We start from the raw sequence: 21237 nt of genomic DNA, 5'->3' as shown, positions 1-21237 counted from the left end.
AGGAGTGTTCGGCGCTCCATCCGTGTGCTAGCCATGCGCCACCACCCCGACAGGGGACCCTGAGGCACAGAGCCTGGCTCGGGCCGCCTCTGCCCACGCACGCACCTGGGCCAGACCCCAAGGGCCCCTCGCACGGGTGCCTGTGTGCGCAAAGGCAGAGGAGGGGCCAGGGGCTGCAGTGGCATGCGGTGGAGTGTTGCTATAGCAACTTGGACTCCTCGTCAAACAGAGCGCCAGCCAGGCGCCCCAGGCACCCCGAGAATGACGCCCAGAACGGCCTCGGAGAAGCAGGATCGCTGACAGCACCAAAGGGCGGTTGGGATGCCAGCCACTCATGCCCTTCCCCCGTCCCACCTGCCACACCACCCCTACCCCACCCCCCCGCCCCCTCCCCGGAAAGGCCACGGGAGGCCCAGCTTCAGGGCCTAGCTCTGCCCACCGCCCTGCCACCTGCCCGTCAGCCAGGCCCTCTACCAGGATGGTGGCAGCCAAGGAGCAAGAAGACTGTGCCTGAGTCACGAGGGCAGGGGCCCACAGCACAGCTGCACACGGCCAGGACTCACACTCGCCTTCAGACCCCAAGTCTTCCCGGGCCGTGGCGTGGAGGAGGATCACGGTCTAAGCCAGAGCTGGAGGCCCCATGCTCTTGGGCACGGCCCACTCAGGAGGGAAGCCAGCCCACTTCACCAGACAGCCCGGCTTCCCAGGGACAAGCTACCCAGCAGGCCCCGGACTCACAGCCTGTGGTCACCACTTAACTGTGGGGAAGGAACCTTTGCTGTCACACTTCATGGACCGGACACTGAGGCTCAGAGAGGTGAGGAACTTGCCCGGGAAGCCCAGCTGATCCGAGGCCAAGGTGGGAACCAGACCCAGGTCTGTGTCTGGGCAAAGCCAGTGCTGTCCCCCCCACCATGGCCGCGGCCCCGTCAGAGCAGCAGCAGACTGGAGCTCAGGCCGCACCTGGGCGTCACAGCCCAGCTCTCCCAACAGCGGCCAGCGAGGCAGCGATGGCCACGGTCATCCGACGCGACAGCAGAAGCCCCAGGACCCTCCCCCGGCCCTCCGTGGGGAGCCACAGGGCGGAGGGGCTGCCACGCACCTGCCACGTCCTAAGAACAGGTTGGCTGAGGGCACTGCTGAGCCCACGGGTCACAGGGAAAGGGGGTAGGCACAAACCTGAAACCTCTATCCTAAGGGCACAGGCTTCAGGACCCCCACACCCAGAGCTCCTTCTCCCTGCCTCGCCCACCCTCACCCTCACCCTCACCCAGGCAGAGACAGGCGCATACTGACTACCGCTACGGAAGGCGGCCGTGCGGGAACACTGGGGGCACCGAGGGGAGGCCCCGTGCAGCGGGAGCGGGAGACGGGGGCTGAGCGCGCTGAGGTCTGGGCCTTCTTCTGAGACACCGTCACCGCCTCAGCGTCCAGGGTGCAGCTGCATCCCAGTCTCACCGCCACATCACGCCGCCCCGCCAGGAGCAGCGCGACCGGACAGTGTCACCACACCACCCTGACCACTGGGAAACCTCCACTGCCATCCCCACCCCTCGGTACCGCCCCCCCCAGTGGCAGCAGCACCAGGCCAACCCTCAGCAGCAGCCCTGTCCTCCTATGAGCCACCGGCCCCACTGCCACCCCCCAGGTCATCGCCATCTCCTCCCTCGCAGAGGACAGGATGAAGCGATGCCAAGGAGGCAGGGGCTGGTGGACAGCTTGTTGTCTGCTGCTTTAATGAGGAGGGCAAGACCCCTCCTGCAGGAGACGGGGGGGCGGCAGGAAGATGGGGGTCCCCCTTTCTACAGATGGCAGAGGTAAACCACAAGTGTCACTGCCCAGGGTGACAGGCAGGAGGCGTGGGCTGGACCCCCAAAGCCCACGCTCTTTGCCCCGGACCTGAACATGCAGACCCAGCTGGAGGGGCCCCTGGGCAGAGGAGAGCTTGCCCTCACCCCCAGACCCACAGTAACACCCTGCAGCCCCTCCCCTGACTGCCCACCAACCCGCTGGTATTGATGCCAGGGCAGGCCAGTGGCTCAGACCCGAGGGCAGCCCTGGGCCTCCAGCCCTGCCCCAAGGCCTGCAGGGAGGAGGTGTCCTTTGGCAGGATGGGCTGCGGGGATGGAGGCCCCGCCCTCGGAGCTGTCCGCGGTGCTGAGCACAAGGGCCCAGAGACAGCCGGCTGATGGCACCGAGTTTCACTTCTCTAGTCAAAGGAAAAAAGATTCTCAGATTGGATCACAAAGCAAATCCAACCTCATGCTTATGGAAGAGACACCCACGAAGGAACGCAGGAGGTGACGGGCAGAAGGATGGAGAAGGCGCGCCAGGCAAACCAAGAGGGAGGGCAGCGCACCGTGATCCTGAAGTCAGGCAGCGCGGAGACGAAACAAAGGACGCGATTCAGAGTAAAAATGATGGTTGTACCACAGCCGCCAGCAGTCACAGGAGACAGGGACAGAAACAGACCTGTGGCAGGACCGCAATTCACTTCTCTCAGTCGACAGAGCAGGTGAACAAAAACTAAGACCTACGTGACCCACGACACAATCAGGTGGTGAAACTGACTGACACACACATCAACTGCTGTTCACCCAAAAGAGAGAACAGATCTCCTTTTCAAGTGCCTGTGGAACAATGGTGAAAACTGACTCCATGTTAGAACCACAAGAAAAACCACATAAAACCCAAAAGGTTCAAAAGAGAATAGTCAATATTCTCTGATCAAAATGCAATTAAAACCAGAATAACAACAAAACCAAGAAATCAAAAGATGCTTTTAAGACTTGCTCCTCAACAGCTCTTGGACCAAAAAAGAGACTACAAACCAAAATTATAGCACTTCCAGACAGCACTGATAAGGAAAATACATACAATCAGAACTGAAGGAACAGCCTTTAAATATTAAACACTTTTTTGAAAAGAAAAGAAACAAGTTAATCAAGCATCTAAACACCTAGGGATGATAAGATAAACTGAGAGAAAGCAAAAGAAATTCTTAACTATAAGCAAAAAGGGATGCATTAAGAAGCAGGAAAAAAAAGGACAATGAATTTTTTAAAATACCCAAAAGGTGAATCTTTGAAGAAAAAGAAAAAACATAAAATGGAAACAACTAGCCAATCCAACCAAGAAAAAACAGGAACAAATAAGATGGAAATAATCACAGAAACCAAGAAAATTAGAGAAGAGTGAAAGATAATTATACTCAAGTCTACATGAATAAATCTGACAACCTGGACGAAACTGATAATTTTCTAGGAAAATATAATTTCTAAAACTGACCCCCAAAAAAGAAAGAAAAAATTTACAGGATTTTCTTCCTCAAAACAAAAACAAAACTAACAGAAGAGCACCGGGTCCCAATAGTTTCACAAAGTCTACCAACACTTTAAAGACCGGGTAGTTCAACGCTATTAAACTACTCTAGAAATGCATCAGAAAGAAAACGTTTATTTTTATGAAGCAGATGCGACCCTGATATCAAAACCTAGAAGAAAGTACACACCAAAAACAAAATGACAGACCAAGCCTACTTATGGAGAGCAATATAGATGCTAAATTAAACAGCACAAAGTATCCAGCAGCACCTTAAAGGAATCCCACATCAGACCATGTGAAGGGCATTCTAGGAACTCAAGAATGTCTCGCTGTTAGCAACTCCCATTAGTGTAATTCATCATATTACTATATCTAAGGAGAAAAGTCATATGATCATCCCATAGATGATTTTTTTTTAAAGAAACTGACAAAATTCGACAACAATTCTTGATTTTTAAAAATGAGACCCTCAGTAAAATGGGCAGGACAGGCTCTTCCTTGACACGTAGAAGGCACGTATCTCATTCCTAACCCACATCTGCCCCATGGGGAAACACCAGGGGTGCTCAAGAGAGGTGGCCCCCACCAGCTCCCCAGGGACACTGAAGGATGAGTCCATGCAGTTAGGTAACAGAAGGAACCTGGGATATAAAAACTGGAAAGGGGAAGGTTAAATATCACTATTTGCCACTGCTATGATCGGATACCTGGAGAACTCAAGGTAATTACTATTGGGTTGGCCAAAACGTTTGTTCAGGTTTTTGTAACATCTTACAGAAAAACTCGAATGAACTTTTTGGCCAACCCAATTAAAAAAACAGAATTCAGCAAGGTAGCATGGGACAAACTCACATGAAGAAATCCAGAGTATTCATACATGTATATACAAACAGGATAATGCAGAAGAAGAGACTCCTAACCATCACATTTAAAAGGATAAAATTCCTGCAAATAAACTTGAAAACATTACAGAAAAAGAGACCTAAGCAATTGGGAAAGTACAGCACATTCTTTTTTTTTTTTTAAATAATTTTATTTATTTATTTATTTATTTATTTATTTTTGGCTGCATTGGGTCTTCGTTGCTGCGTGCGGGCTTTCTCTAGTTGCGGTGAGCGGGGGCTACTCTTAACTGCGGTGTGCAGGCTTCTCATTGCAGTGGCTTCTCTTGTTGCGGAGCACGGGCTCTAGGTGCGCGGGCTTCAGTAGTTGTGGCACGTGGGCTCAGTAGTTGTGGCTCATGGGCTCTAGAGTGCAGGCTCAGTAATTGTGGCACACGGGCTTAGCTGCTCCACGGCATGTGGGATCTTCCCCGACCAGGGCTCGAACCCGTGTCTCATTCATTGGCAGGTGGATTCTTAACCACTGAGCCACCAGGGAAGCCCTACAGCACATTCTTAAGAAGGAAGATTCAATGTCATAAAGATGTCACTCTCCCTAAGTTAGTTTGTACATGTAACACAATTCCAACCCAAAACCAATCAGGTTTTAGGGATGCAAGTGTGTGTACGTGTGTGTTTGGTGGGGGGGACTGAGTAAAGAACAGACAAGCTAATTCAAAGTTCATATGTAGGGCTTCCCTGGTGGCGCAGTGGTTGAGAATCTGCCTGCCAATGCAGAGGACACGGGTTCGAGCCCTAGTCTGGGAAGATCCCACATGCCGCGGAGCAACTAAGCCCGTGAGCCACAACTACTGAGCCTGCGTGTCTGGAGCCTGTGCTCCGCAACAAGAGAGGCCGCGATAGTGAGAGGCCCGCGCACCGCGATGAAGAGTGGCCCCCGCTTGCCGCAACTAGAGAAAGCCCTCGCGCAGAAACGAAGACCCAACACAGCCAAAAATAATAAATAAATAAATTTAAAAATTAAAAAAAAAAATCCGTACTTTATAAAAAAAAAAAAAGTTCATATGTAAAGATAATCTAGAATAGGCAAAAAAATTATGACAAAAGAGCAATGAGTTCTTTGATATACCGAAACACAGTATAAGGCCTTAAAAATTAAAATAGAGGTTACAACTGTACACATGGACAATGGAACAGCTTACAGGCAAACAAACATAATCAGTCTTGAGAAAGAACAATAAAGCCGGACGCATCACCCATCCTGATTTCAACATATACTACAAAGTGACAGTCATTGAAACAGTATGCTACTGGCAAAAGATGAACACACAGACCAATGGCACAGAATAGAGAGCCCAGAAATAAATCAACACACAGTCACTGGATCTGCCAAGGGTGCCAAGAACACACAGCGGGGAGAGGACAGTCTCTGCAACAAATGATGCCAGGAAACTGAAGCTGAACCTGCAGGAGAATGAACTTGGACCCTGTCTTACACCACGCACACAAGTCAACTCAAAATCAATTAAGGACTTAAAACAGAAGACCCAAATTGTAAAACTCCTAGAAGAAAGCACAGGGGGAAAGGTTCACAACACTGGTTTTGGCAATGATTTCATGGATATGATGCCAAAAGCACAAAATAACAGAAACAAAAAACAGCTAAGTGGGACTACATCAAACTAGAAAGCTGCCGCAAAGCAAAGGAAGTAATCATCGAGTGAAAAGGCACCTACGGAGTGGAAGAAGATCTTCCTCGCCTCACAATGGGGTTGCACCCTGATAAACCCATGGTAAACTGAAGCTAAGTCAAAAATGCATTTAAAACACTGAACCTACCGAAGGTCACAGCTTAGCCTGGCCTTCCTGAAACGTGCTCAGAACGCTCACATTAGCCTACAAGTGGGCAAAACCATCTAGCACAAAGCCTATTTTACACTAAAGTGTGGACTATCTCATGTAATTGAACACTGTACTGAAATTGAATACAGAATAGCTGTCTGGGCACCGGCTGTTCACCCTCGTGACCCTGGGGCTGACGGGGAGCTACGGTTGCCACTGCCCAGAATCACAAGAGTGTCCACCCCACATCTCCGGTCCAGGAAAAGATCAAAATTCAAAATTCGAATCATGGTTTCTACTGAATGTGTGTCACTTTCGCACCATGAAAAGTCAAAAAAAACCCGTAAAATCGTTAAGATGAACCATCCTAAGTATACGACTGTGTGTATCTTATAAGGAGTTAATCTCCAAATCATATAAGGAACTCCTACAATTCAATAGTTTAAGAAAACAAATAAATTACCCAATTATAAAACGGGCTAAGGACTTGAATAGACATGCTTCCAAAAAAGACATACCAATGGCCAAGAGGTACATGAAAAGATGTTCAACGTAAGTAATCATCAGAGAAATGCAAATCGAAACCACAATGAGACGTCACCTCACACCTGTGAGAATGGCTATTATCAAAAACAAAATGAAAAGAGAAAGAGAGAGAGCGAATAAGCGCTGGCGAGGATGTGGAGAAACTGGAACGCTGTACGCTGCCGGCGGGAACACGAAATGGCACAGCCGCCATGGAAAACACTATGAAGCTTCCTCAAAAATTAAAAATAGAACTACCATACGATCCAGCAATACCCCTTCTGAGCATTTATTCCAAATAATTAAAATCAGGATCTCCAAGATACTCTGCACCCCATGTTCACTGCAGTGTTATTCACAACAGCCAAGATATGGAAACAACCGAAGCTTTCCGTCTGCAGATGAATGGGTAAAGGAGATGCAGCATATCCATATAATGGATATCATTCAGCCTTTAAAAAGAAGGAAATTCTGCAGTGTGTGACAGCACGGATGGACCTTGAGGACATTATGCAAAGTGAAATCAGCCAGTCACAGAAGTACAGACACTGCATGACTCCGCCTATACGAGGGAGCTATAAAATAGTCCAGTTCAAAGAACTACCGAGTGGAACGGTGGTTGCCAGGGGCTGGGGCAGGGGAGATGCAGAGCTGCTAATTAACATGCAGAAGCAAGATGATGTGGCTTGCATCAGAGCATGTGTGGGCGACACTGCACCTGGTCAACAGCACGCGGTACTTGTACTGTGCACGCAGTACTGTACTGTGCGCTTAAATCTGCAAACGGTACCGGTCTCACGTGAAGGGCTGTTATCAGGATAAATACATCAGTTTAAAATTTAAATACAAATGGCAAGTTAGGGCATGACTAACCTAGAACCTAAAACCACTGGGGGAAGAAATGGATTCTTTAATAACTCGGACAGGACTACTAGTAGACCATCTGGGAAAAAATTAAGGTCAGACTCGTACCTCACACCATACACCAGGATAAAAGACAAATGAATAAAAACTTTAAAAGGAAATCAACGAAAATGAGAAGAAAACACAGGAAATCAACGAAAACAAGAAGAAAACACAGGACTTCTTTTTAAACTTGAAGAAAAGAAGCCTTCGTTAACTACGACTCAAAATCCAAACACCACATGTGAAAGTTGACGGATCTGACTACACGAAAGCTGCTACATGGCAAAACAGTAAGGACAACAAAAGACAGCAGCAAATGCCCTGAATTCATCTGACATTCAAAGAACTCATCTCCATAATCTACAGGGAAAAAAATCAACAACGCAGTTTTAAAAACATGAACAATGTCAAGGAACAGAAAGCTCACAACTAAAACGCAAATGGCTCTTTGATATATAAAAAGATACCAAACTCATTCATCATAAAGGAAATGCAGATGTGTCCCCCCTCTGAAGCCTGATTGGACTCAGCGTGGGAGCAGCTGGGGGACGGGTGCCGACAGCTTTCCACAGGTATGTGGACTGGTGCCTCCCCTTTGGAGGGGGCCTGGCAGGGTGTGTCCTAATGAGGAAAGTCTGAGTCTTCTGACCCAGCACTTGCACTCAGCGCGTACATCCTACATACATGCATCAAATGACATACGAAGAGGTCATTCATTCTGTAATAGACAAAGACTGAAAATAACCTAAATTTCTATCAACAGACAGACTATATGAAATCGATTCTGACATACCCATACTCGAAATATTCTGCAGTTGTCAACAAGAAAAAGAGAAGCTCTCTGTACTGATACAGGAAGACCTCCAGGACATTTTGATTAGTGGGGGAAAAAATAAAAACCAAGGTGGAGAAGAAATTCATAACATGACTTGTGACAGAAAAAGGAAAAATATCAAAGTGTAGATTTGTATTTGGTAGATAATCGCATTCTTACGTATCTGGAAGGACAGGTAAGAGACCAAGAGCAGAGTCACATGTGGAGACAAGGACCGGGCAGGCTGGGATGGGGAGACTTTTAACTTTCTACTGTATGCTTCCTCATATGTTTCTACTTTTGAACGATATACACTATTCAAAAAGTGTAAGAGCACTGGAACAGTTAAAGCGTGGTCCATTTACACCATGGAACAGGACTCAGTGATCAAAACAAACAAATTACAGGTACGTGTGACAACCTTGAGAAATCTCCAGGGAATTATACCAGATGAAAAGAGCCAGTCCCCAAGGGCTACATACTGTATGATTCTATTTGTATAACATTTTTATTTTTTTTATTTTTTTTTAACATCTTTATTGGAGTATAATTGCTTTACAATGGTGTGTTACTTTCTGCTTTATGTATAACATTCTTGAAATGACATAAGAAAAAAGGAGGACAGCTGGGGCTTCCCAGGAGTTCAGGAGGGTGAAGGTAGCAGGGAGGTGGGTGTGGCTACAAAAGTACAACCACGTGACAGCAACAGCCTGTATTTTGACTGCATCCATTGCTGGTATCCTGGGTGTGACATGGTGCTACAGCTCTGTGAGACGCTACCTTTGGGGAAACTGGGTAAAGGTACACAGGAAGGCTCAGAATCAGTTCTTACAGTTGCACATGTGAACACACAATGTCTCAAAATATAAAGTTTAATAATTAAAAAAACAAAAACAAAAGACACCGGGCTGTCAATCTCCACGCCCGAGGTCACCAAGTGGCCAGAGCAGAGGACATATCCAGCCTGATCTGCTTCCCGAGTGCCTGCCTCCTGGGACATGGGGGCCACAAGGGAGGTGACCCCGCAGGGCCCGACCTCTCTCTGAGCACAGGGCAATCCTTCAAGGAAAAGGGGAAGCCCAGTGAGGAAGGGTGTCTTTCCCAAGGCACAAAGCTGACTCTGTGGTTTTAAGCTGCTGGCACCTGGGGGATACTTGTTACCGCAGCAAGACCTACCCTACACCATTAAGACTTCTGTCCATCCAATCACATCTGTGCCTGCACCTGCTGCCTGACTTCACTCCTGCCCAGCTGGCCCTCCCAGCCCATAAGACAGAACCCCACCTGCTGCCTGTGGGCCCCCCCCCTCCACGGGCCTCCAACCCCTCCTGCAGGTGGGCAGCGGCACACACTGCCAGACGGAAGAGGCAAGGCAAGGCTGCACCCCACAGCAGCAGGCGGCTCTGGCCCCTGCCTCCCCAGGTGTAAAATGAGGGATGAACCAGCTTTAGAGCTTTTCCCAGCTACAGAATCCTTTCTTCAAACACAATCATCCTCAGAAGGTCCAGGCGAAATGGATGAGATCGGAGCTGCTCTGGCTGAAGGAAGAGGATGCTGCCAGCTGGGGTGACTAGAGCCCCCCCAGTTCCGGGGACCCCCTCAAGCCACTGGTCCAGCAGCTCTCCACAACCCTGGGTCGGTAACGCTGTGGGGCAGAGTGGGAAAGCCCAGGTTCTAGGGCTGGACACGCCAGGTCCTACGCCCAGCCTGCTCTGCACTTCGTGGCCTTGGGAAAACAGGCATCACCTCCTGAGGTCTAAGAGGAAATGACTGCCCCGCTTCCCTGCTCTGACCAGTGGCACTAAAACCACCACACCCTCCACTCGGAGCTGCGGCCACGCTCCTCAGGGTCCCTACAGCATGTTCCACGTGCCACCCACCTGCAGGGCCCTGGAAGACTCAGCCCCACACAGCTCCGCCCCCTGCAAGCTGCCGTCTCCCTTCTGCTCCGAGGAGCCAGGGCGCACGTGTGAAGCACCTGCTCACGGCTGGCCCACCTGGAGATGCTGGTGGCCCCCAGCATAGCAGGTGCCCAGAAACCAGCTGAAAGAGCTGAGAAATAGCTAGCTTGTGCTTCCATGAGCATTTATCAAGCACCTACTGTGTGCTCTTCCTGTGCTGGGGCCACAGAGACAGACAGGGTCCTGGCCCTGGAGAGCACATGGGGAGCCCAACACCAAACAAATGACCACAAGGAAACGAGGAAGCAGCCACGCAAGGCTCTCCATCAGTCTGCAGCCCCTGCCCTGCCCTGTGCCAGGCCCCCGAGGACGGGCCAGGCTTCCACACGGCAGCGCAGACCTGAGCCTTGACTGGTCGGAGGACGTCCCCGGGGGCGCTGGCGCCCGGCCATTCCAGCCAGAGGGGCAGCCAAGCTGACCCCAGAGGGCAGGCCTGGGCAGCCGAGAAATCGGCCCAGCAGGTTGACCAGAGGCTGGAAAGACATTCAGGTCACACTGTGAGAGCTGCAGAGGCCAAGTGCGGAGGCGGCCTGATGCTGCAGATGGGCGCCCTGAGAGATGTCAGCCGGGGAAACACGCCAGAGCAGCCCCCGGGCAAGAAGAGCCAGGACACTGAGAGAGGAATTACGGGGTCCAGGCTGGAGCCTGCGGACCAGCCAGAACGTCCGCCCTGCGACTGAAGGCTTTCCGGACCCTGGACCCGGTGGACACAGAACCGACTCAGCGCCCAAGCCCAGGCCCGCCTCCCACCTGCCCAGGCTCATTAGCACGCTGGCTGTGGGTGAGGCCGTAGCGGGGAAGGAGGGCAGACCCGAGGCAGGGATCCAGCTCCTCGTTGGCACCGCCACTGAAAGCCTGTGCTGAGAGGGCAGCCAGGCCCGGGAAGGGGGCTGTTGTGCTGTGTTCACGTGGGAGAGATTGATTCCGGGCTGCCGGCGTAAAACTGTGTCCCTTTCCAAATACTTGGCAGGAATAGATTATGGCTCCCGGTGGAGGGCAGCCAGCCAGAAGTGTCTGGGGCGGAAGGCGGGGGGGCTGCCCCCGGCCGGCTCTGTCTGGCGTCGACTCCCTGAACAGAGCTCTGATGCCCCTGCCATCCCCCGGGGTGCCTGCCCCCCATCTTCCCCAGACAACTTCCCACCCCCCTCCTTCCCCACCACCCCGCACCCCTAACATCCGGCTTCCTAGTTGGTGCAGGCGCAGCCTGTGACCCTGCGACCACATCCAGGGTCTGGCTCGGGCAACAGTAGGACAGACGTGGACAGACAGGTGCCCGAGCATGGCACCTGGTCCCAAAGCCCTAAGGACCTGACTCCTTTCCACAGGTCCCAGAGAGCAGCCATGGCCAATAGTGGGCTCACTCTAACCCCCTTTCATCCGGCCACACTGGGAACAAGAATTCCAAGTTCCAGCCCAGCCGCGACCCACCCCCATGAGAGATACCACACTTCCAGACCTGGACTCCCTAATGCCCTCGACCCTTGCCAGGCTCTCCTTTAGAACATCAGTTCAATACGGAGAGAAAGTCAGGATTAAGTCTTTATTAGTATAATCATCACCACTACCAAAGACGTTCTCCAACTCAGAAAGCATCGTCTGGGGCGGTGGCATCTTCCGATCTGGTCCTCCCAGGAAGCAGCAGAGCAGGAAGGCTGGGCGGGCGGGGCAGCAGAGTGGTGAGCGGCCTCTGCAGCCAGAGTGCTGGAGGCAAATCCTGGCCGCTCACTTATGGGCCTGTGACTCCGGGTAAGTTACTCAGCCCTGGGAAGCGTCCTGATCTTAGGAATATGAGGAACCTAGCAGGTGCTAGGTCCATAAACGGTGCTGACCATCACGATGGTGAGACAAAGAGGGTGACGATGGCCAGTTCTCCTGTGTTCCCGCTCATCCACCTCAGACGCAGGCCAGAGGGCACCCTCGGGAGCCGGAGGGCTGCTCAGAAGAGGGGCAGCTGCACCAGCCTCCCGGGCACTCCCTGACTCCACAGCCCCTCCCACAGCTTCAGTGCCTGTGTCTCTGCAATGGCGCGGACGCCACCACCTCCCGGTGGCTGCGGGATCAGAAAGGACAGAGGGCGGGGACGTGCTCATGAGCAGCGTGGCTCAGGGCCCCACAGCTGAGACTCCGCCACGCTGTGTCCGCGGGGCTTCACTGTTCGTACCCGGATGCTGACGCAGGGCTGGGTCCCCATCCTTCCCTCGGGGGACATCAAGAGGCAGAAAACGAGACAGTCTTCCATCAACCCACGTAAAGGAAACAATAAAACTTTATTGACTGGGAGCTCCGAGCTGGGGGCTCGCAGGGTCAGCACGACCGCCTGGCCTGCTCTCCTGCGTCCACCTCGGGGCGGGCTGCCCTCTCCAGGAGGCGGGAGCGCAGGGCTGCTGGGACCGTGAGCAGCCTGCCACGCCGGTTCCCGGGAAGACCCTGCTCTCCCCCGCCAGCAATCACTCCGGGGAAAGGTCCACGGCACTGCTACCACCATCATGCACCCAGCCACACGATACCGAGCCCAGGGGCCGACAGACTGGACTCTGCGGGCTGGGAGGGGGCGCACACCTCTAGCCACAGGCCCCTCGTGTGATCCGGCCCAGAGCCCAGACCTCAGACCCCTGGTCCCTGCTCCCCACAGCCCTGTCTCGGGTGCTCTTCAAGCGACTCGCAGCGCGGCACAGGCTGGCCCTCCTGGGATCAGCACCCAATCCGGGCCTCACCTGCCTCCCTCGGGTCTGCCGCTGTTCATTCTCCCTTCACTTTAGTCTTCTGTCACCCACTCCTCCATTCAGGGATCCAGCAAACACTTAGCAGCCACGCAGTGCTGAATGTTCTGGCAGAAAACAGAGGAATCCGAGAGGCGGCCCACCTTCACAGACCAGCAAGTCCGTCATTACTGACATGGCACAGATTACAATTCAGAGAACAGAAAGAATTACGGCTGGACTGAGCCACCCAGGTTAAATTCCATTTGTAGCAAATAACACAATCAAAACAAACCCAGCAGCCACAGATATGCCTGTGCGCGTTAAAAAAAATTCTAAGCCTTGGCCAACAGTTTGTTTCTCCCAAACACTAGTCCAAACACTAGTCGGAGAGCAACGAAACTCTCAGTAACACAGACGGGTGCTGTGTGCTGTGAGCCATGGTCTGCCCATGAGCCCCCAAACCCCTAGACGGCAGTGCCCGTGTCTAGGTGCCCACCTCAGGGCCCTGCAGAGGAGCGGCCCGGAGAAGGTAGCCTGGATACAGTCAGAGCAAACAAAGGAGGAGAGAAATGTGCACGTGGCCCAGGAAGCTCCACCCCCTCCAGGAAGCCTTCTCGGACTGCCACTCTCCCACAGCCACTGCAGTCACAACTGGGCTCCTGCACTGTCCTGGGCAGGCTGCACCGGGTTTCTACCGAGGACCTACAACATATGAGGTTGACCACTCAGAAGTACCATTTTAATAGGCTGAAGCACTCCAATACTGACAAACTTCACCTGGACCTCACCCTGACACTCTGTCCACCCTGGGGCTATAGTGAGGAACAATCCCAATCCCTGCCTCCTGGGGACCCAAGATAAAGCGGAAAACAAGCAAACAAGCGACAGTGACAAAACATGAAGTGCTGGGAAGGAAAAGAGAAAGGACCTGAACCAGGGTACTGGTAGGAGAGGGCGGTCAGGAAAGTGGGCTATGACCCGCCGGAAAGATGGTGAGCTGCCATCCCACCAGGAACTAAGACACGGGCAGGAAGAGGGTGGGTGAGGAAGGCTACAGGTGTGGCTGCAATGGCAGCAGGCCCATCTAGTCCAGCAGCTCGACCCACAGAGTTTTCTGCCATGACCGCACTGTTCCATGCCTGCGCCGCGCTGGCTAGCGGCCGCCACACTGGACGGCGCACAAAGAGCCCAGAGGGCAAAGGAGGAGTGAAACGTGAGTCTCCCAACAGGAAGCCCCTGGAGGGCTTCCGCGGGGGCAGCACAGATCAGAGTCACCTGGAAGCTGGACGGGTGGGAGGGCCCCTGCCCTCCGTGCCCCAGAGGCACGTTTTAAGCCAAACGTAGAGGAAAGGCAGAAAGGAGCAGAGGGGAGGCGCATCGTGTCCAGCTCTCCCTCAAGGGCTGCCTCCCGCTCGCTGGTGATGAGCAGCGTCCCTGGCGCCCAACAGGTGGGCACCCGGGCCTCGGTGCGAGCGCTCCGCCCCCGAGACCCTGCCCCTCCTGCGACCCCGCCCCCTAGACCCCGCCCATCCCATGGCGGTCCCGCCCCTCCCGGAGGCCCTCCCGCCGCGCGGGCCCCGCCCGACCCCGCCCCCGATCACCCCTGGCCGCGCGCGCCCCTCCCGGCCCCGGCCTCCGCCGCCTCCGCCTCCGGCCTCGCGCCCTCCCAGCCGAGCCAGCCTACCCGCGCCGGCCCACCCCCGCCGGCCCGGCGCCACCGCGCGCCGCTGCCTCACCTGGGCCTCGGTGGCTCGCGGGCGCGCTCCGTGCGCTCTCGGCGGGAGGGGCGGTACGGGGGGCGGAGCCGGCACCCAAACATCACGTGACGGCCCCTCTCGCGCCGGCGAGGGCCGCGAGGCCACCCCCCGTCCGTCCCGTCGGCCCCGACGCCTCGCGCCAGCCAATGGCCGCCGAGCCGCGGACGGGCTGCGGACGGCGTGAGCCCGGGGACTGCAAGTCCCAGAGTGCCCTGCGCGGGCGGCGGAAACGGCTTGGGACGGCGGCCGGCTGGGCCAGAAAGCCTGCGCCCGGCGGGAGCACCCGCGGGTACCCAGGGCCGGGACCCTCGAGGGCCACTGAGGATGTGCCGTCCCAGCCTGCCGGGCTGGGTCGAGCCGTTCCCGCCGCCTTCCCGGGCCTGTAGGTGGCCGGCTCACTCGCACCCCCGAGCCTCAGTCCCCCCATCTGTGGAACGGGGGTGACAGACGCGGAGTGCGCGGCCCCCGCCTCAGAGGCCCGACCGGATCTCACGGGTCTGAGAGGCAGAGCCGCGGCGGCGCAGTGGCCGTGCGGGCCCCGGACTCGGGTCCGGAGGGCACAAGGGCCAGCGCCCGGGTCTAGGGCGGCCGCTGAGCACTGCCGGGAGGGGCCGTGCCCTGCGGACCCCAAGCCTTGGTCCGTGCCTGCGGGGAGTAGACGGGATCGTCACCACACACCAAAGCCTTTCCGCGGAGGGCCTTCAGGGGACGGGTCTCCAGAGAGCGCGGTCTGAGGGTGCTCCGGCCACGCCCCACCCTCAGCGGGCGCGGGTGTGGAGGAAAGGAGAGGAAAGCGAAGTACAACTCCTCCAGGACGACCACCTGCGGAGTGTGCTTCCCGCCAACCCAGCGGGCCGAGCGGGTGCCCCGGGGCTGCGGACCGGGTGGTCTAGCGCGAGCAGGGCCGCCCAGGGCGGGTGCTCAGTACCTGCTGCCTCCTCCCCAGTCTGGGGCGAGGCCCCCTAGCGCCCCCCGGAGAAGCAGGAGAGACGGCCCCCTCCATCAGGACCTTCCTCTGGGAGAACCAGGACCCGGACGGTTGAGGGTTAAGCGGATGGCCAAGAGACCCCCAGAGGAAGAGCGGAGGGAAGAAGCTGCCGCAGCCCCCACGGGGCATCTGTCCGCTGCACTGCAGCCTCACTGTGCCCGCGGGGTCTTCAGAAGGAGCCTCCGTGTAGCGCCCGCCAAAGCCGACCCCAGAAACGCTCGCTGTAACAGGAGAAGCCACCTGGGCTTCTGCGTGGTTGTACGAGATCCCTGGGTCAAACACTGTCAACCTGGGGTCTGCGGCGAGTTCCCCTCCCCCACCCTTCCTGTCCATACCCTGAAGACCGGCTCCCAGGTCAGCTTCTCTGGGAAATCAGCCCACCCAGCCCCGTCCAGGGGAAGAAGGTGTTTACACTTCCACGCTGCGCCCCCCCACCCCCGCCCCGACCCAGCACGTGGCAGCCCTCACTCACCCACCACAGACCCTCCTCCATCAAACCCTGTGAGCAGGTCATCCCTGCGGCCCAGTCCCCCTTTGTCCCTTACCAACAGAACCCATTTTGTTCAAGGCAGCAAGGTAGTGCTGGCCCGGAGGACGACGGCAGAGGACACGGTGAGTCTTCAGACCCAGAAGGGACCAACGTAGCCAGCTAGCCCTCTGCCTTCTCTTGTTCCAGCCTGGAACGTGCGCACGGTGTCCCAAGGAGAGCAGCCATTTGGGGAGCAGAGGGGTGGGTCCCCAGCTGCGGACAGGGAGCAGCTGCGGGGCGGAGCCTCCGCCCCAGCTGCACCTTCTCATGAGAGAGGAGAGCAGCCCCTGCTTCCTGCACACTGCAGCTGGCACCAGTCCTAGCCCGTACGACCGCATCCGGCATGACGACCACCCTGGTAGGCTTGTGACCTGCCCACCGTGCAACAGGCCTCTTGAGGGCAGGCCCATGTGGTTGAATTTGCATCTTGGCGCTCAGCAGGGCACCCTGCACGTGGTGTGGCCTCAGGGAGTGATGACAAGTCAGTGGGCACACAAGCTGCGCTCACGGGGGCCTAGTGTTCACTCTGTGTCCCCACAGAGCCTACTCTCTTCTAACACCAAACCTATCCCTGTGTTGCTGTGTGATGTTGAGCAGTGACACCTTCTCTGGGCGTGGTCAAAGCGGTGATGTGGGAGCTGGCTGGAGAGCAGGTATGGGAGGGGCAGGGTGGCGCACCGCTACCCTGCCATCTGTCACCCGTACGGGCAGTGTCACTGGGGGACACGTGCTGGGGAAGGGCTGGCGCAGGCCCAGCACCTAGCAGGGGCTTGACCAAGACAAGCACCTCAACCCCAGCTGTTCGAGACCAGTCTCAGGCGCTTAGAAAACTGACTCCACGTGAGACTCCTAGCAGCCTACCAAGGTATTTATCACCAAGCAGGAGTGGCAAAAAAAAAAAAGAAACTCCATGACAGGAGCACTTGAGTGTTGTCTTTGCTAATCGCATCCTCTGTGAAGGAGGAGTTTGCCGCCCCTCCTGGGAAGTAGCAGAACCTGCTTATTCCCCACCCCCATGGGAGGAGGCATCTCCACACCCCAAGGAGCCAGTCTGTCTGTCCCTCACCCACCACCCAGGCTTGCTACCTGGCACAGCGTCCCCCTCACCTCTTGCCAAATCTTATCCTGTTTGCCATCATTTATTCATTCAACAACCTTCCGATGTCAGGCAACATGCTAGACCTTGGGGATGCCACACAATTAGATTCGGTTGCTAATGCCAGAAAATCCCAATAACAGTGGCTTAAATAAGATCAACGTTTACTTTCAGTGGTACACATTCAAGTCCAAATAGGCCATAGGGCTGGGAGGGTGGGCCTCGCAATCATCAGTACCCTGGGCTCCTTTAATCTTGTTGTTTCTCTGACCCTCTAATGGGCCCCTCTGTGTCATGGCACAAAATGGCTGTATAAGTGCCAGCCATCACGTCTGCTTTCCAACAGCAGGAAGGAGAACTGGATAGTGGGAATGCACGCACCCCCAATCCCATCCTTTTAAGGGCAATTCCTAGATACTGTACACCCCATATCTGCTTACACCCCCCCCACCACCACCACCCCCACTTGGCCAAAACTGGGTCCCTTGGGTACTTTTAGTTGCAAAGGAGCCTAGGAAATGTCTTCTCCCCAAGGACTATGTTCCCAGTGGCCATCTGGCCTCTTGTACCAAGTAAGAAGGGGAGGATGGGGCCCATCTAATAGTCTCCACCAAGACACAGCCCTTGTCACAGTGCTTGCTGTTTAGCAGGCAGGCCACAAAACGCACAAATGTGCACTGGGAACCTGGGTGAAGGCTGTACAGGAGCAGAACGGGGGTGTGGGGGATCCAAAGGGGGGCTGGGGGTCAGGGAAGTTCCGCTCGACAAGGAGGCCTGGCACAGGGGAGTGTTGAGGGGTAGCGCTTCCGGGAGGTGAGTTGGGAGTGTCCAGCCGGAAGGCAAGGAGCCTGCGGACATCCGTGTGCCGCTGTCACACCTCCTCTGTGGAGGCGTCCTGACCTCTCCAGCCGCTGATGGCCTCAGAGCCCCTGCCGCTCAGACCACCCCTTCTGCTCCCTCAGCCACAGGTGGGGAACCTGGCCCTGGCAGCGAGGGGCACACACAGGCCCAGCGCTGCTGAGGCCCCAGGCCTGTCTCTGACGCCCAGGCCAGAGCTCTACCTCTACATCACAGCCCGCGCCCCTCGGGGCTTAAGATCATGGGCATGTAGTGGCCTTCAGATCATGGGCCGTGGGCTCGAAGACCAGCCCAGTGGACTTTAGGGAGGGTCTCGTCTACTTCTCCCTTTAAGGTCCACCACACACAATTTGGCCTGATTACCTGTGCTCGGTGTGTGCACTGATGCGCAGTACACCTGCGCCCAGGTGACACTGGGACCCCCTGAGGGCCGTAAGCGTGCTGGCCACACCCCCAGCCCCTGGGCAGCCTGCGGTACTCACGTGGGGGGCGAGAGCAGAAGGGATGGGAAGACAGACACTGAAGGGGACACCTTGGGGGCCAACTGAGGCAGCCAGAGCTCACTGGCGCTTATTTCTCTGCCCAGGACACACCCGCATTCTGTGGCCTCCCGGGCAGTTTGGCGGCCCCATGGCTGGCCCCAGACACAGGACCGGGAGCAGCAGTGAGGGGCGCCTCTTTCCAGCTGTGCCAAGCCTGCCCCACTGTCCTGTGTGCATCCCCCTTGCCACCAGGACATAGAGGAGCTCCGCCGGCTTGAGGGCCTTCAGCTGACGCCAGACAAGCCCCAAGAGGGAAGGGCCCCGGGCCGAGGGGCTCTCTCATCCATGGGCGACTGAGTGTGAGAGGAGAGGACAAAGGTTGGGCTACAGGAAGCGGACAGAGGAAAAGGCACCGCCTCTGCAGGGCCTGGACCGCTATCTGAGCCCCAGACAGCACTTGGGGTTTGGGGAAGGGGGTGCGTCAGCCCAGCACTGTTTCCCAGGGGCTCAGGGAGTTGGCGTGAGGAGCTGGCAAGTGGGGGAGGAAGAGAACAAAAGAGCAGGGGGTGTTGGGGGAGGGGGAAGGGAGCAGGGGGCCACTGCCGCACCCTGCGTGGGTCTGGCTCACCCCCAGGTAGGGCGGTGGGAGCTGGGCCTGCGCTTTGGGCTCCTCTGGGAGGAGTGTGGTGAGTTCTCTCGGCCCAAGGCGTCCTCATGCCGGGACCAACGTGGCTTCTGCCCGCACCCCGCCTTGATTTCCTCTGAGGTGCTCTGCACACGTGGCACCTTGTTCTTTTGGTACCAAGTCTCTGTTTAAGGACAGACAGACTCCTTCTCCTCTCCCTGTCCCTCTTCTCCCTCCAGCTGGGCCACAGATCACTGGCCACAGTGGCCCACCAGCCCTGCAGCGCCTCCCCCTGGCTCTACCACTGGCCAGCAGGGGCGGCACGTCGACACCTGCCCTGAGCCTTGGCTTCCTCAGATCTGCAGCATGGACCACAGTGTCCCCTGCTCCGTGGAGCTGACGTGAGGCTTGTGTGGGCCAATGCCCGCGAAGCCTTCACAGCCCTTAGCCCAGGCCTGGCCCGCTGGAGACCCTGGGCACGTGTGAGCACATGGCCTGTCTGACTTGTCATTGACCTCTTGGGTGAGTGCTGAGCACCAGTGCCAAATACCAGGGCCAAGAGCATGTGGATGCTGCCCTCAGGGTGCCTCAGAGGAGCAGAAGGGGACAGACAGGCCCAAAGAATCACCTACTGGGCTGTAAGTCTGTTGTTAGAAGGTTGTATGAGGAAACAGGGTGTTGGAAAGGTTTCCCAGAGAAGGGGCATTTGGATTGGGTGCTGAAGGATGAGTAGGAGTTTGCCAGCAGGACCGGTATGAATCTAACGTGGCTGCTGAAGAAGGTCGCCATGTCCACCTCCTGTGTCGGATTCTGCCCAAACTCCTATCCCAAACCTAACACGTGGGGGTTTGCCCGGTCTCCCCCCTGCTTCCCCCTCCTCTCCTCCCTGCACACATTGACATTGACACAAACACAGTCCCACACACTCATACACAGTCACACACATTCTCACACTCATAGAGTCAAGAACTGATTTCAGTGTGTTCCTCCCCATCCCCACCCGCCATGCGCAGGGAACTGCAGTAACGAGATGCTAATGAGCAAAGGTAAAGCTCAGAGAGAACAGCATTTTACAAAATCAAAACACTTTGTGCTTCCAGGGCCCCCTCCCGGCAAGCAAGCTGCCAAACCTCACGACAGCGCTGTGTGTGGGCAGAAAGCACCCGCCAGCCCCACCTCCCGCCAGCCCCACCTCCCGGGTTGTTGATGAAGTAGGAGGGGTCTGTGAGGTGGCAGAGTGGGAGCGCAGGGCCCAGGCCCTGCCGGACGCTGCCGCAAGCCCACAGCCACTAACTCTCCAGGTGCATCCTCTCACCTGTGCCCAGCCGGGTCCCTTTGCCTGGAAGGTGACGTCCCCATCCTTCAAGCTGTCCCTCCCATACACCTGCACCTTGGCCTGGGGCTGGGGTCTCCTCCAAGCTCCCCGGCCCCAGGCTTGCCTCTTTCACAGCACTGCTCACACTGTCCACGCCTCCACCCCCGCCCCCAACCCCAGCATACCGAGAGCGACCTGTCGGCAGCACCTATCACGTGGCTGCTTTTCACTGTGTGTTAATGGAAGGAATGAATGAGTGAGTGAATGAGTGGTAGACGGAGTGGCCAAGCTGAAGAGGTCTTGGAGATCATGTGGACTGTTCTGGGGGAAACTGAGCCCCAGAGCAGGGAGGTGGCCCCCCAAGGCTGCCTAGCAATGGGGCAGAACTGGGCCTGGAGCCTGAGCTCCTGCCTGCCCGTCCGATGCCCTTCCCTCCTCTGACTGCTGACGTCCCTAGGGCTGGGGGCTCTGCCCTCGCTACGATGGTCTGTCCCCTTCCCTGGGGTCCCCACGAGCTTCAAGCTCCATCAGCTCTCTCTCAGCCCAGACCCGTGACTATCCCTCCTCCCTCTCGGATACCTGACCCCTGGCCGAGCTGTGGGCTCTGAAAACAGGTGGACTGGGGGCTTGAGGGCATGGCTGGGGGCTTCTCCCTGGGGCCAGTGGGCCCT

At 56.1% G+C, this 21237-nt stretch overlaps 1 protein-coding gene across 1 annotated transcript in view; it reads right to left on the bottom strand.

Annotated features, from left to right (window-relative positions):
• The window catches only part of TSNARE1 (t-SNARE domain containing 1), a 131887-nt gene extending 115615 nt beyond the window's left edge, over window positions 1-16272 (bottom strand). Inside the window, 1 exon segment of the mRNA XM_057531654.1 lies at window positions 16207-16272. Coding sequence (XP_057387637.1) covers window positions 16207-16219 — 13 coding nt within the window. The 5' untranslated portion in view covers window positions 16220-16272.
• Window positions 16273-21237: the final 4965 nt, after the last annotated feature.

The sequence above is a fragment of the Balaenoptera acutorostrata genome, chromosome 17 (assembly GCF_949987535.1).
Source record: "Balaenoptera acutorostrata chromosome 17, mBalAcu1.1, whole genome shotgun sequence".
NCBI classification, from domain to species: Eukaryota; Metazoa; Chordata; class Mammalia; order Artiodactyla; family Balaenopteridae; genus Balaenoptera; species Balaenoptera acutorostrata.
This window is presented reverse-complemented; position numbering and strand designations above follow the sequence as displayed.